Source organism: Oncorhynchus masou, chromosome 13 (genome assembly GCF_036934945.1).
Source record: "Oncorhynchus masou masou isolate Uvic2021 chromosome 13, UVic_Omas_1.1, whole genome shotgun sequence".
NCBI classification, from domain to species: domain Eukaryota; kingdom Metazoa; phylum Chordata; class Actinopteri; order Salmoniformes; family Salmonidae; genus Oncorhynchus; species Oncorhynchus masou.
The window spans coordinates 14,726,375-14,741,967 of record NC_088224.1 but is presented as its reverse complement, the minus strand read 5'-3'; the positions used below and the strand labels follow the sequence as shown (position 1 = coordinate 14,741,967).

At 44.5% G+C, this 15,593-nt stretch overlaps 1 protein-coding gene across 1 annotated transcript in view; it reads left to right on the top strand.

Annotated features, from left to right (window-relative positions):
* The window catches only part of LOC135551777 (alpha-catulin-like), a 109,088-nt gene that overhangs the window by 82,310 nt on the left and 11,185 nt on the right, over positions 1 to 15,593 (top strand). Inside the window, exons 5-13 of the mRNA XM_064982999.1 lie at positions 646 to 735; positions 1,430 to 1,600; positions 2,305 to 2,505; positions 3,863 to 3,949; positions 4,782 to 4,940; positions 5,246 to 5,338; positions 8,149 to 8,299; positions 14,150 to 14,187; positions 14,311 to 14,361. Of these exons, the coding sequence (XP_064839071.1) occupies positions 646 to 735; positions 1,430 to 1,600; positions 2,305 to 2,505; positions 3,863 to 3,949; positions 4,782 to 4,940; positions 5,246 to 5,338; positions 8,149 to 8,299; positions 14,150 to 14,187; positions 14,311 to 14,361 (1,041 nt within the window). The remainder of the gene's footprint in view (positions 1 to 645; positions 736 to 1,429; positions 1,601 to 2,304; positions 2,506 to 3,862; positions 3,950 to 4,781; positions 4,941 to 5,245; positions 5,339 to 8,148; positions 8,300 to 14,149; positions 14,188 to 14,310; positions 14,362 to 15,593) is intronic.

The following is a 15,593-nucleotide window of genomic DNA, read 5'->3' as shown; positions in this document are numbered from 1 at the left end:
ACTGTCCAGTGTTGGTCTCTGTCCATTAAGACCTGAAGGATGAGACTGCTTCTGTAACTGTCCAGTGTTGGTCTCTGTCCATTAGGACCTGAAGGATGAGACTGCTTCTGTAACTGTCCAGTGTTGGTCTCTGTCCATTAGGACCTGAAGGATGAGACTGCTTCTGTAACTGTCCAGTGTTGGTCTCTGTCCATTAAGACCTGAAGGATGAGACTGCTTCTGTAACTGTCCAGTGTTGGTCTCTGTCCATTAGGACCTGAAGGATGAGACTGCTTCTGTAACTGTCCAGTGTTGGTCTCTGTCCATTAGGACCTGAAGGATGAGACTGCTTCTGTAACTGTCCAGTGTTGGTCTCTGTCCATTAGGACCTGAAGGATGAGACTGCTTCTGTAACTGTCCAGTGTTGGTCTCTGTCCATTAGGACCTGAAGGATGAGACTGCTTCCGTAACTGTCCAGTGTTGGTCTCTGTCCATTAGGACCTGAAGGATGAGACTGCTTCTGTAACTGTCCAGTGTTGGTCTCTGTCCATTAGGACCTGAAGGATGAGACTGCTTCTGTAACTGTCCAGTGTTGGTCTCTGTCCATTAGGACCTGAAGGATGAGACTGCTTCTGTAACTGTCCAGTGTTGGTCTCTGTCCATTAGGACCTGAAGGATGAGAATAAGAAGGCCAGGATGGCAGCAGCCAGAGCAGTGCTGGAGAAATGCACCATGATGCTGCTCACTGCATCCAAGGTGTGTACATACTGCTGCTAATGTAGTAGATTAAACCTGTGGACTGGAAAAACTTGCTACGGAATAGGTAAAATTAGTCCTTCTGGTGCTCGTGAATTTCCATAGGCTGTTTTGAAGCAAAAAACTAACTTCCCATTTAAAACATTGTTTTTGTGTTTAGTAGATGTGAGGCATAGAGACTGTATTACTACAATTGACTCTGAACAGGGACTGCCACACAAGCAGGCTAATTCTGATACTTTTCCAAATTATTAGCAAAAGAGTTGTAATGATTGGTAAAAAGATCAGAATTGGGCTGCCTGTGTAAATGCAGCCTCAGTTGTAATGATTGGTAAAAAGATCAGAATTGGGCTGCCTGTGTAAATGCAGCCTCAGTTGTAATGATTGGTAAAAAGATCAGAATTGGGCTGCCTGTGTAAATGCAGCCTCAGTTGTAATGATTGGTAAAAAAGATCAGAATTGGGCTGCCTGTGTAAATGCAGCCTCAGTTGTAATGATTGGTAAAAAGATCAGAATTGGGCTGCCTGTGTAAATGCAGCCTCAGTTGTAATGATTGGTAAAAAGATCAGAATTGGGCTGCCTGTGTAAATGCAGCCTCAGTTGTAATGATTGGTAAAAAGATCAGAATTGGGCTGCCTGTGTAAATGCAGCCTCAGTTGTAATGATTGGTAAAACCATGTCTCTCTACCTGTAGACGTGTCTCAGACACCCGGCCTGCGAGTCGGCGCGTATCAACAAAGATGCCGTGTTCCACCGCATGCGATTCGCCCTGGAGCAGGTCATGGAGATCGTGACGGACGCCCGGCCCTGCGGGGAGACCAAGGTCCTACCCCTCAGCATTTACACCGGCATCAAGGACTTCAAGGTGGGACAACAGGGAAGGACTTCCTTATAGATTACATATGTTTTTGTTTTTTTCTCCACTTTGCATATAATATAGTTGTAATATAGTAACTACAGTATGATGGTTTAGGCCTGGACTAATCTAGGTTAGCCCCGAACTACAATCTAGCATAATGTTCACGTAGTCTATCCACAAGATATTTATACAATTTTTATTTAGCCTTTATTTAACTAGGCAAGTCAGTTAATTAAGAACACATTTTTATTTACAATGACGGCCTAGCAAAAGGCCAAACACCTCCTGCGACGATGGTGGCAGGGATTAAAAATGTAAAATATAGAACAAAAAACACCTCACCACAAGAGAGACACCACAGCACTACATAAAGAGAGACATAAGACAACAACACAGCATGGCAGCAACACATGGCAACAACATGGTAGCAACACAAAATGGCAGCACAACATGGTAACTGCACCAAACATGAAACAAACATTATTGGGCACAGACAACAGGCCTGGACATACAAACAGGAAGCACGCCAGGTGTTCTGCACCAGTTCTTTACAATAAGTCAATTATCCCTAGTCAACCTGAATTACCAGTAGCATGTCATAGAGCTTTTGAATGTTATTCTCTGTCACTCTGTGTCAATTCAATTGAAATGCTTTATTGGCATGACAAATAATTTGTTGTATTCATTACTGTGTCTCTGTCTGATCCCAGTCCAATGTGGAAGGTCTGCATGAGGGTCTGTACTCACTGCCCCAGCAGGCTCTGTCTGACCAGCTGGAGGCGGTGGTGGAGAGGACAGAGGACTTCACTGACTCGGCCTACACCAGCCACGAGCACCGAGAGGGCATCCTGCAGCTCTGCCAGCTCGCCCGCCAGGACACTGACCAGCTCATCGCAGCCTGGAGGGAGGCGGTATGTTGCCATGAACTGGGCATACACACACATGTAAATACTTGTACACTCGCGTGTATACATGTACTCACACATGTAGATATGAACTCGTACGTCTACATGATTAAGAACACGGGTACAGTAGGTCATGATTTAGCATGCATGAAAATGTACATTGCATTCACGTGTGTAGATGGCCACAGACACGCACACTCCTTCACTTCCTTTCTGTTGCTTAGCTACATGACCTTGTGTACTGTTGCTAGGTTTATAGATAATGTGAAGGAGAACAATATAATATCCAGCCTTTTCACACCACCCTCTCCCATACAGTGCTATTTTCCTTTATTCTTTCTAGGTCTAAAACCAGTCCAGGGCCCATCAATGCGTCTCAGAGTAGGAGTGCTGATCTAGGATCAGTTTTGATTATATGGACAGATCCTAGATCAGGACTCTTACTCTGAGATGCTTTGTGGATACGGCCCTAAAGTCAGCCTGATCGTGTGATGGCCATTCACTTGACTCCATTGATTACACAGAGCACATTGTTCTCTCTCTCTCTCGACACCTCACTGAAAGGAGGCTCCTTGGACTCCATAGCGTGTGGCTTTCACACAATGTGTTTTTCCATCAAGGTTGTATATATGTGTGAAAATAGAGGCCACAGTTCCATTGACAAATTGAATGGAATCAGAGCTACGGCACGTTGAATGATTGGCTCCCGAGTGAGACCCATTTCTACAGCGTGTGTCACTAGCTAGATCCCAGGGCCTGTTCATTTTCCTCCACTTATTTCAGAAGAAACAGAGCAGTGAGATGAGGTGTTTTCCTCCACTTATTTCAGTAGAAACAAAGAGGGTGATGAGAGGGTCAGAGACAAATCATCAGGGCCCCGTTTTTCAAAAGTGTTCTATCTGGATTTCAGGATTAAATGTATAGAAATACAATGGGAGTCCAATGATTCATCCATTCTATTCATTCATTGTATTTCTTTGCTTTAATCCTTTCCGATAGCTGAAATCCAGATAGAACACTTTTGAAAAACTGGACCCTTGAATTCTGCTTGCTTGACAGTTTTTTTGACATTGTTTTGACACATTGCTGTAATCCTGTCTGACTACAGTACCTTCCACCCGTCTCCTTGCCCTTAGAACGTGTGTCTGAAACTTGTGTTTTACAGGATATTGGTGCAGAAGGGATCTCTCTCTTTCACTCACTCACACACACACAAACAGGGTGTGAGCAGGGCTGTGTAATCTCGTATTCTTCTCCTGCTAAGACAGGCCACATCCCAGGCACCAGTCATCATGTGCATGATTTATGTGACGACTTATCTTTTTCCCCTCACTTATTTATTTGAATATTTTCCTCATCCCAGCTGTCTCTCAATGCCAAAGAGGCCACGGAGGAGATGGAGCTGTCTATACTGAAGACCTGCCAAAGTGTTCACGAACTCCGCAGAGAGGTGAGTCCTTTAACCCTGCGGTCTTAACTAGAATGCATCACTGTCTGGCATGCCAAGTGGTTCAGTCCTAGATCAGATCTGTCTGGGGTTTTCTGTACTCTCCAACTGGGTTGGGATGCAACCGATTTACATATCATCTGATTACAAAAACCTGTAACTGTAATCGGTTATGTTACCAGCAAAAATGTTGTAATCAATGTAGATACATTTGAAAAAATGTATGACTTTTTTTTTGATTACTTTTCAAATCAAAAAGGATGTTTTTGAAAAAATACATTGACACCTTTCTTTTTTTCTCATTCAATTCAGTATTGAAAAAAATAGCAAGTCTAAGTTTGTCCCACCTGAGCGAGTCTGACCACAAGTCAGAAACCACTATGACGACACACCGGATGCGTTTGAGGGATCCTTTTTGTCTTCTTCTAATGCCTCTTAAGGGGAAAATAACTGAAAGTAGTCAGATTACATTACTGAGTTTGGATAATCCAAAAGTTACGTTACTGATTACAATTTTGGACAGGTAACTGTAACAGATTACATTTAGATAGTAAATGACCCAACCCTGCTCTCATCACAATTTGTTCAGATCTCTTGCTCTTCTTTCTCTTTAATATGGCCTAAGCACTCTCCTACTTTTACATATTCTCCTTATCCTACCTCTGTTGGCACTCCCCCCTCACGCTTCTTCTCTCTACCCTGCCCTTTCTTTCTCCTCCTTGTTCTCTTTCTGACTTACTATTGTTTTCTCTTCCTGTTACAAGCCAGATGCACAAAAGATACCACATATGTATACCCATTTTCATCTCCCCTCTTCCCCTCTCCCGCCGTCCAGCTCCATAAGGTGGCGGTGGGGCGGGCGGCGGACCTGCTGAAGCTGCATGCAGAACACCTGCCTCTGCGGGCCTTGAAGGCCTCAGGGGGCGAGGGAAACCTGGAGGCCGTGGCAGAGTACGCCCGCACGCTCGGCGAGCAGAAGGAACAGCTGATGGAGGTGAGTGAGGCTCGCTGGCTGGGGAGGTTAACTTAAGTCTGTTGAATCTCCCTGATCAAATCACCTTTGTTTAATTTATATAATTTAATTTAATCACAAAGTTTATTTAATTACATTTTTAAAAGTCCATCATATCCATCTCTATGGCTGAGGTGTATGGACATGGTACTTGTGATATGAGCTACTGGCTTTGGAGACCTGTATTTATTTTCCAGTTGAATATCTGGAAAATATATCTTGATCTGTCTGCTGCTCATATCCAGTCATATTGATGTTAGACGCTGATGTTGTCTGTTCTGTTCCAGACGTGTCGTCTGCTGTGTCACGTCTCAGGGACAGAGCCTCTGGAGATCACCTGTATGCACGCTGAGGAGACCTTCCACGTCACTGTCCCCCAGGTAACAGACACTCTGACGGGTGACAGACACTCTGACGGGTGACAGACACTCTGACGGGTGACAGACACTCTGACGGGTAACAGACACTCTGACGGGTAAACAGACACTCTGACGGGTAAACAGACACTCTGACGGGTAAACAGACACTCTGACGGGTAAACAGACACTCTGACGGGTGACAGACACTCTGACGGGTGACAGACACTCTGACGGGTGACAGACACTCTGACGGGTGACAGACACTCTGACGGGTGACAGACACTCTGACGGGTGACAGACACTCTGACGGGTGACAGACACTCTGACGGGTAAACAGACACTCTGACGGGTAACAGACACTGACGGGTAAACAGACACTGACGGGTAAACAGACACTGACGGGTAAACAGACACTGACGGGTAAACAGACACTGACGGGTAAACAGACACTCTGACGGGTAAACAGACACTCTGACGGGTAAACAGACACACTGACGGGTAAACAGACACACTGACGGGTAAACAGACACACTGACGGGTAAACAGACACACTGACGGGTAAACAGACACACTGACGGGTAAACAGACACACTGACGGGTAAACAGACACTCTGACGGGTAAACAGACACTCTGACGGGTAAACAGACACACTGACGGGTAAACAGACACTCTGACGGGTAAACAGACACTCTGACGGGTAAACAGACACTCTGACGGTGAAAGACACTCTGACGGGTAAACAGACACTCTGACGGGTAAACAGACACTCTGACGGGTAAACAGACACTCTGACGGGTAAACAGACACTCTGACGGTGAAAGACACTCTGACGGGTAAACAGACACTCTGACGGGTAAACAGACACTCTGACGGGTAAACAGACACTCTGACGGGGTAACAGACACTCTGACGGGGACAGACACTCTGACGGGGAACAGACACTCTGACGGGTAAACAGACACTCTGACGGGTAAACAGACACTCTGACGGGTAACAGACACTCTGACGGGTAGGTAAACAGACACTCTGACGGGTGACAGACACTCTGACGGGTGACAGACACTCTGACGGGTAAACAGACACTCTGACGGGTAAACAGACACTCTGACGGGTAAACAGACACTCTGACGGGTAAACAGACACTCTGACGGGTAAACAGACACTCTGACGGGTAACAGACACTCTGACGGGTAAACAGACACTCTGACGGGTAAACAGACACACTGACGGGTAAACAGACACTCTGACGGGTAAACAGACACTCTGACGGGTAAACAGACACTCTGACGGGTAAACAGACACACTGACGGGTAAACAGACACACTGACGGGTAAACAGACACACTGACGGGTAAACAGACACACTGACGGGTAAACAGACACACTGACGGGTAAACAGACACACTGACGGGTAAACAGACACTCTGACGGGGAACAGACACTCTGACGGGTAAACAGACACTCTGACGGGTAAACAGACACTCTGACGGGTAAACAGACACTCTGACGGGTAAACAGACACTCTGACGGGTAAACAGACACTCTGACGGGTAAACAGACACTCTGACGGGTAAACAGACACTCTGACGGGTAAACAGACACTCTGACGGGTAAACAGACACTCTGACGGGTAACGCACCCAGACACTCTGACGGGTAGGTAAACAGACACTCTGACGGGTGACAGACACTCTGACGGGTAAACAGACACTCTGACGGGTAAACAGACACTCTGACGGGTAAACAGACACTCTGACGGTGAAAGACACTCTGACGGGTAAACAGACACTCTGACGGGTAACGCACCCAGACACTCTGACGGGTAACGTAGCACACTCTGACGGGTAACGCACCCAGACACTCTGACGGGTAACGTAGCACACTCTGACGGGTAACGTAGCACACTCTGACGGGTAATGTAGCACAATACACGTTGTGCTGGAAACTCCACCTTGATGATGTTGTTAAGCTGTACAACTTCTCCATTATCAAGGTTTGTCAGCACATTCTCTGCCATCTTGTCCTCTATAGCTTCACCCCCATCCATTTAAACACAGCCAACTATTACAGAAACCGACAGTAAGATGACTTCATCTGATACGGGGAGAAATAACTCAGAAAACCACACGCACACAAGTCAGAGTGCATCACCTCCGGCGTGTTGCATTTAATTGGTAATTACCCACAGGTGTCTCTTTATTCCATTGAAAGACATACACACACACACACATCAGTATTAACCCTCCCTGGGCGGAGGCTCCCCCTCTGTGACCTTATTGATTGACCTATGAACCTATTAGCTCAGTCATTACAGCTGGGTCATGCAGGGTCTGACATTACTGTGGGCGGGTCTTCAAATTTTCCACAACACTCCCCCAGCAGCAGATAATGAAGCATCTGTCCCAACGGCCTGGAAGACCAAACATAATTAGAAAACTGGGAGACAAAACGGATTCCATGCCCCCTGCTCTGCTTGCTGAAGATTGGTTCCATTTCACACAATCAGCCCCCACACTGAGAGGAAATGATCATGTGTCTCTGCTCATAGACTAGTTCAACATTCTATGAGAATGAGGCCTGATTCCATTCTGTATTGGGGGTGTTGGAGAGATTGTATGGGGGTGGGGCTGTCTAATAATTTTCTTGGATCCTTTGTTAGTTTTCCCTCAAAGAACCAACTGGTCTGGATAGCTACTGGTGTGAGTAACACTGTAATAGCTCCACTTAAGGTGTGTACTGTGCACCTTATCAAAACAGGTCACCACTCCAATACAAATTTAAAACATATCTACTTCCCCCATCTCTCGCTCCCTCCCTCCTCCATCCTCTCAGATCATCTCTGCAGCCCAGACGCTGGCCCTGCACCCATCCAGTAAGATTGCCAAGGAGAACCTGGATGTGTTCTGTGAGGCCTGGGAGTCCCAGCTCTGTGACATGGGCGTGCTGCTCCGGGAGATCAATGACGTGTTCGAGGGCCGCCGAGGTGTGTGTGTGTGTGTGTGTGTGTGTGTGTGTGTGTGTGTGTGTGTAATGGCCATCCAAGGTGGGCCTCCTGGTTGTAGGAGAGGGGAGGGAGAATAAGAGGTGAGAGGAGTTTGGATGGGTTGGGACAGGCCTCCTGTTGGGAGGAGAGGGGGGGGGGTTGTTGGACTTGGATGGTCCCCCTTGTGGGAGGGGGGTGCTGTGGAGGGATTGGGTGGGGCAGTCCCCCTGGTAGGATGATTGGCAAGGGGTGTTGGTGGGGTGGGGTGGGGCCAACCCCCAGGTGGGATGAGAGGGGGGGGTTATTGGCCTGGGACGGTCCCCCTGGTGGGAGGGACGTATTGGAGAGATTGAGTGGGGCATTATATATATATTTTGTTACCCTTAGCAGGTAAGTTGACTGAGAACACATTATCATTTACAGTAATGCCCTGGAGAATAGTTACAGGGGGGAGGAGGGGGATGAATGAGCCAATTGTAAACTGGGGATGATTAGGTGGCCATGATGGTATGAGGGCCAGAATGGGAAGTGGTATTGAAGAACTGTAAGACCAGGATTGGATCTCACTCAGACAAGGGATGTTACCATGCAACCAACCCCTGGCAAGGGGATGATGTTTCTGTCCCTCATGGTTATTGATAGCAAAGGTTAATAAGACTGTGAAGGAATGGATTATTCATTCAGTTATGTCAAATCTGATGGACTCCCACCACTATTATATCGACACCACACTGAAATAACATTAATACCCGTATTCACTAGTCACCACACAGATTTCTCCCCACCCTCTCGCTCTATTCTCTTTATCTCTATTCTCTCTCTTGCTATTCTATTCTCTATATTGCTCTCTATTCTCTCCCTCTATTCTGTCTTGCTATTCTATTCTCTATATTGCTCTCTATTCTCTCCCTCTATTCTGTCTCTTGCTATTCTATTCTCTATATTCTCTTTCTCTCTATTCTCTCCCTCTATTCTCTCTTGCTATTCTATTCTCTATATTCTCTTGATCTCTATTCTCTCCCTCTATTCTCTCTCTTGCTATTCTATTCTCTCTCTTCTCTTGCTCTCAAGCTCTCTATTCTCTTGCTCTCTCTCACTCTCTTGTGGTCTTGCTCTCTCTATTCTCTCGCTCTCTATGCTCTTGCTCTCTCCCACTCTCTTGTACTCTTGCTCTCTATTCTCTTGCTCTCGCTCTCTCTATTCTATTCTCTCACTATTCTATTCTCTATATTCTCTTGCTCTCTATTCTCTTATCTCTTGCTATTATATTCTCTTGATCTCTATTCTATTCTCTCTATTCTATTGCTCTCTATCTTAATCTCTATCATTTTCATGGGCAGTTAGTCTCTCTACAAGCCATGGTTGTTTGTACTCAGTCTCTGTCTAAGCTGTGGTAGTCTAAAATGTATTGATCCTATTCATAGACAGATCAATCTCTATAACCGTGGTTGTTTGTATTCTCTGACACAACGCAGCGATTAAAGCACCATCAGCACGATACCTCTCACCGAGCCACAGACACAAACCGTTCTGTTACAGGCACATGCACACGCACACAGGCCTGTATCTCAACATTGGGTTATACCAACCGTTTCACAGCGCTCTCTCCCACTCCGCAGCGTAATTCCTATAATCCGTAACGTTTGTGGCGTGTCACGGTATTCGTATTTATGGGCCACGATCCAAATGCCATGCAACGAGAGCGACGATGTCCCCCTGCTGAAACCATTAAATAGAGAAGTGTGTGTGGAGGGGTGCGGTGCTGGTGCGGCGTCGACAGTTAAACCTTTATGTGAAGTAATACTCCTTTTACGGCAGCGCCTCATCAGTCGTTAAACACATCAGTGATGTTTATCACACCCTGACCACCCCTGTAAATTCTACTGAACTGTGCCTTTACCGGGACTTAAAGATCTCAGCTACAGACAAGAACTTTGGTTGCACTCCATTTGAAGTATGATAGAGGATGTGTTAGAGATAATCAACTGTAGTATGATAGAGGACGTGTTAGAGATAATCAACTGTAGTATGATAGAGGATGTGTTAGATATAATCAACTGTAATATGATAGAGGATGGATGTGTTAGGGCTGGGCGATATGGCCTAAAACTCATATCTCAATTTCTTTCAAAATTACAGGTTTTGGTTGTATGGTAACATCCCTTGTCTGAGTGAGATCCAATCCTGGTCTTAAAGTTCTTCAATACCACTTCCCATTCTGGCCCTCATACCATCATGGCCACTTAATCATCCCCAGTTTACAATTGGCTCATTCACCCCCCCCCCCATATATTTATTATTGTTATTTATTTATTTTTGAATTAATGTTCTCTAAATAAGCTTTGTTGTACAATTAAAGGTAAAATACACTGCATTTAAATCAGTCAGCAATAATCTAATGAATTCAGAGCTTGTGAAATTATATCTAGGCTGAATATTTTCCTTCCACAACCATAAGACCCACTAATAATTGAATTATTTTATCAAAATATTTGTACCTGCTTTTTTTTGTTGCAATAATCACTGATCTGGCCTTCCGGTCGGTCTATAAAAAAAAATATTAAGTTACAAATTTAACCAGAACTATGCATAATGCACATTCACTAATAATGTAGCACACATATGCATAATGCACATTCACTAATAATGTAGCACACATATGCATAATGCACATTCACTAATAATGTAGCACACATATGCATAATGCACATTCACTAATAATGTAGCACACATATGCATAATGCACATTCACTAATAATGTAGCACACATGCTGAGCACTTGTTGGCTGCTGTTCCTTCACTCTGAGGTCCAACTCATCCCAAACCATCTCAATAGGGGCGGCAGGTAGCCTAGTGGTTAGAGCGTTGGGCCAGTAACCAGCAGGTAGCCTAGTGGTTAGAGCGTTGGGCCAGTAACCAGCAGGTAGCCTAGTGGTTAGAGCGTTGGGCCAGTAACCAGCAGGTAGCCTAGTGGTTAGAGCGTTGGGCCAGTAACCAGCAGGTAGCCTAGTGGTTAGAGCGTTGGGCCAGTAACCAGGAGGTAGGCTAGTGGTTAGAGCGTTGGGCCAGTAACCAGCAGGTAGCCTAGTGGTTAGAGCGTTGGGCCAGTAACCAGCAGGTAGCCTAGTGGTTAGAGCGTTGGGCCAGTAACCAGCAGGTAGCCTAGTGGTTAGAGCGTTGGGCCAGTAACCAGCAGGTAGCCTAGTGGTTAGAGCGTTGGGTCAGTAACCAGCAGGTAGCCTAGTGGTTAGAGCGTTGGGTCAGTAACCAGCAGGTAGCCTAGTGGTTAGAGCGTTGGGCCAGTAACTGAAATCCCTGAGTTGACGAGGTAAAAATCTGTCGTTCTGCCCCTGAACAAGGCAGTTAACCCACTGTTCCTTGGCCGTCATTGTAAATAAGAATTTGTTCTTAACTGACTTGCCTAGTTAAATTAAAAAATGTAAAATAGTAGAAAATTAACACCGGTCTCATATACAATCTCTCAAGCACAAGACCACATGTTAGTGAGTAGCCAGCAAATATGAATATTTGAAGTTTTAGCAACTTGGACCTAGGTATAATTTCACAAGCTCTGAATTCAGCTAACAAAACAGTTAATGTTATGAACAGAACCTTATGTCCGTCTCCAACTGTTTGAACAGCCTGTTAGCCTGTCCACTTTGTTCAGATGTTGAAATCAAGTGGTTCTACCTTGTTTCTCAGAATGAGAACGAGTTGCCAATTCCTTATATAATTGTTATACTAGCTCCTTAGTATAAAACAATCTTTATTTGACTAGCGATACGTGATACCATTATGCACTTGCAACTAACTGAGCATTCATTTTCCAGAATGAATGTTCATTGGTACATCAATTTTAGTAGTGTCTGCTCTGCTCGAAATTTGAGGAGTTGAAACATAACCTTTCTAACCATAGCCTGTTTAACTTCTCTATTACGGTAAAACAATACTGATTTTGTTGGACCAGGCCTCAACTGCGAATAGCGAGTTGAAACCGTTGGTCAGAGAAGAAGATGTGATCTCTCATCTTTGTTTTTGTGAGTGGTAGGGGGAGGGGCTTGGGAGAAAAAGGCAAAGTGAGAGGTTTGACTCTCGCCAAAATCTGTCCAAAATAAACCCAATGTGTTTCTAGGTGCTTATTTTGAACCTTGGCGCCTGCCTTCCCACCTTGGGGACAACTACTCCCATTGTTAGAGTGGAGACATGAGCATCTCGTCATTACATACAGATCTCAGGTGTAAATGGGAAAGTGCACAGCACAGAAAGAGCGAATGAGACGAGACCAAAAGTACAACATGAGAATGCTCATAAAAACAAAAAAATACAAAAAGTCTAGATTCTGCGATATGGAATATCGCGCTAAAACATAAATTCAAAATAATCTACTTCATTCGATATACCACACCGCCCTAGGATGTGTAAGGGACTATCAACTGTAGTATGCTAGAAGATGTGTTGGGGATGATCAACTGTAGTATGCTAGAAGATGTGTTTGGGATAATCAAGTGTAGTATGATAGAAGATGTGTTGGGGATAATCAAGTGTAGTATGATAGATGTCTTGGAGATAATCAACTGTAGTATGATAGAAGATGTGTTTGAGATGATCAATTGTAGTATGCTAGAAGATGTTGGAGATGATCAACTAGTATCATAGAAGATGTGTTGGGGATAATCAACTGAATCCCTCCCTTTTTAGTATTATTTCATTTGTTGGAATTAATAGCTGAAGACCATTTGAGATGCAGTATAAAAAGGAGTGTAGGGATTTAAAAAGGCATACAATCATTTTGCTGGGAAATGATGTGACCAAACTGACCATTATTTCACCTTAAACCATGGCATTGTTGAATACGCATGGTATAGCTGCTAGTATTCAATAGCTATAGTTCATTCTTACATGTTCTATGTTTGAACTGCTTTTGAAAGCAAAAGTCGAATTGAAAATATTGAAATTGTTGATTTCGATTTTCATAATTGCAAACTAGGACAGATGGTTTGATAAGCTAAACTAGCACGTTTGTTTGGTTACCACAGCAACTACTGAGCTATCTATCTGGTAAACTTGTTAGCTACTTCAGAGGATATTGAACACATTTCTGCCGGCAAATGAAAATATTTATAGTGGGAACTGTGTTAAATTATAGCCATGGAGGGCCTCCCGGGTGGCGCAGTGGTCTAGGACACTGCATCGCAGCGCTAGCTGTGACTCTGGGTTCGCGCCCAGGCTCTGTCGCAGCCGGCCACGACCGGGAGGTCCGGCACAATTGGCCTAGCATCATCCGGGTTAGGGAGGGTTTGGCCGGTAGGGATATCCTTGTCTCATCGCGCACCAGTGACTCCTGTTGCGGGCCGGGCGCAGTGCGCGCTAACCAAGGTAGCCAGGTGCACTGTGTTTTCTCCGACACATTGGTGCGGCTGGCTTCCGGGTTGGCGGCATGCTGTGTTAAGAAGCAGTGTGGCTTGGTTGGGTTTTGTTTCGGAGGACTCACGGCTTTCGCCCTTTGTCTCTCCCGAGCCCGTAAGGGAGTTGTAGCGATGAGACAAGATAGTAATTACTAACAATTGGATACCACGAAATTGGGGAGAAAAGGGCGTAAATTATTATATTATTATTAAATTATTATAGCCATAATCAACTCAGGGTTCTATGCATTCTCTGGAAAATAATGCAACTCTGGGGAAGGTCAGTTACACTTCTTCATGGAACACACCTTACACGTCATTCATTATTTTCCATATAACTCATAGCCTCCCATTAATTATCCCAAACTTATGATCCAATGGCCAAAATGTGACTTTAAAAAAATATTTTTCCTCAAAATAGTCTTTCTTTCTGATTTAATAACAGGTGATAAAAGAGCTTACTTGTCGCTTCCCAGACCAGGGGTGAGTATCAGAATAAACAATACTATGATTGGTGGGTATTTCCAATGTCATTCTGTTTAAATGATTTTCCCTCACTTTCTCCTTTAATATCACTCATCCTGTCATCCTTTTTCTTCTCTCCAGAAACATTCAGCCAACCTGAAGATGGCGAAAGCTGTTAAGCTAGATACGGAGGTATAACTAGACTCCTCAATTACACAATACACCTCACATATGGCACAACTTTTGACCATACCCTATATATGGAATACAGTGGCATTTGGGCTGCATCTACTACCTCATCCTGACAGGTGCATTTATTCTGCAGGAAATGAATACCTGTTCAAACGGGAATAATGGCGATTATTGCAGGGACCTTGCATGGTCTGATACAGTTGAAGTCGGAAGTTTACATACACTTCAACCACTCCACAAATTTCTTGTTAACAACCTATAGTTTTGGCAAGTCGGTTAGGACATCTACTTTGTGCATGACACAAGTAATTTTTCCAACAATTGTTTAAAGACAGATTATTTCACTTATAACTCACTGTTTTAGATTTTTAGTAGGTCAGAAGTTTACATACACTAAGTTGACTGTGCCTTTAAACAGCTTGGAAAATTCCAGAAAATGATGTCATAGCTTTAGAAGCTTCTGATAGGCTAATGGACATCATTTGAGTCAATTGGAGGTGTACCTGTGGATGTATTTCAAGTGCTACCTTCAAACTCAATGACTCTTTGCTTGACAACATGGGGAAATCAGCCAACGCCTGAAGGTACCATGTTCATCTGTACAAACAATAGTACGCAAGTAGAACAACCATGGCACCATGCAGCCGTCATAACGCTCAGGAAGGAGACGTGTTCTGTCTCCTAGAGATGAACGTACTTTGGTGTGAAAAGAGCAAATCAATCTCAGAACAACAGCAAAAGGACCTTCTGAAGATGCTGGAGGAAATGGATACAAAAGTATCTATATCCACAGTAAAATGAGTCCTATATCGACATAACCTGAAAGGCCGCTCAGCAAGGAAGAAGGCACTGCTCCAAAACCGCCATAAAAAAGCCAGACTACGGATTGCAACTGCACATGGGGACAAAGATCGTACTTTTTGGAGAAATGTTCTCTGGTCTGATGACACAAATATAGAACTGTTTGGCCATAATGACCATCGTTATGTTTAGAGGAAAAAGGGTGAGGCTCGCAAGCAGAAGAACACCATCCCAACCGTGAAGCATGGGGAGAGTGGAAGCATCATGTTGTGGGGGTGCTTTGCTGCAGGAGGGACTGGTGTACTTCACAAATAGATGGCATCATGAGGTATGAAAATTATATATGTAGATATATTGAAGCAACATCTCAAAACATCAGTCAGGAAGTTAAAGGTTGGTTACAAATGGGTCTTCCAAATGGACAATGACCC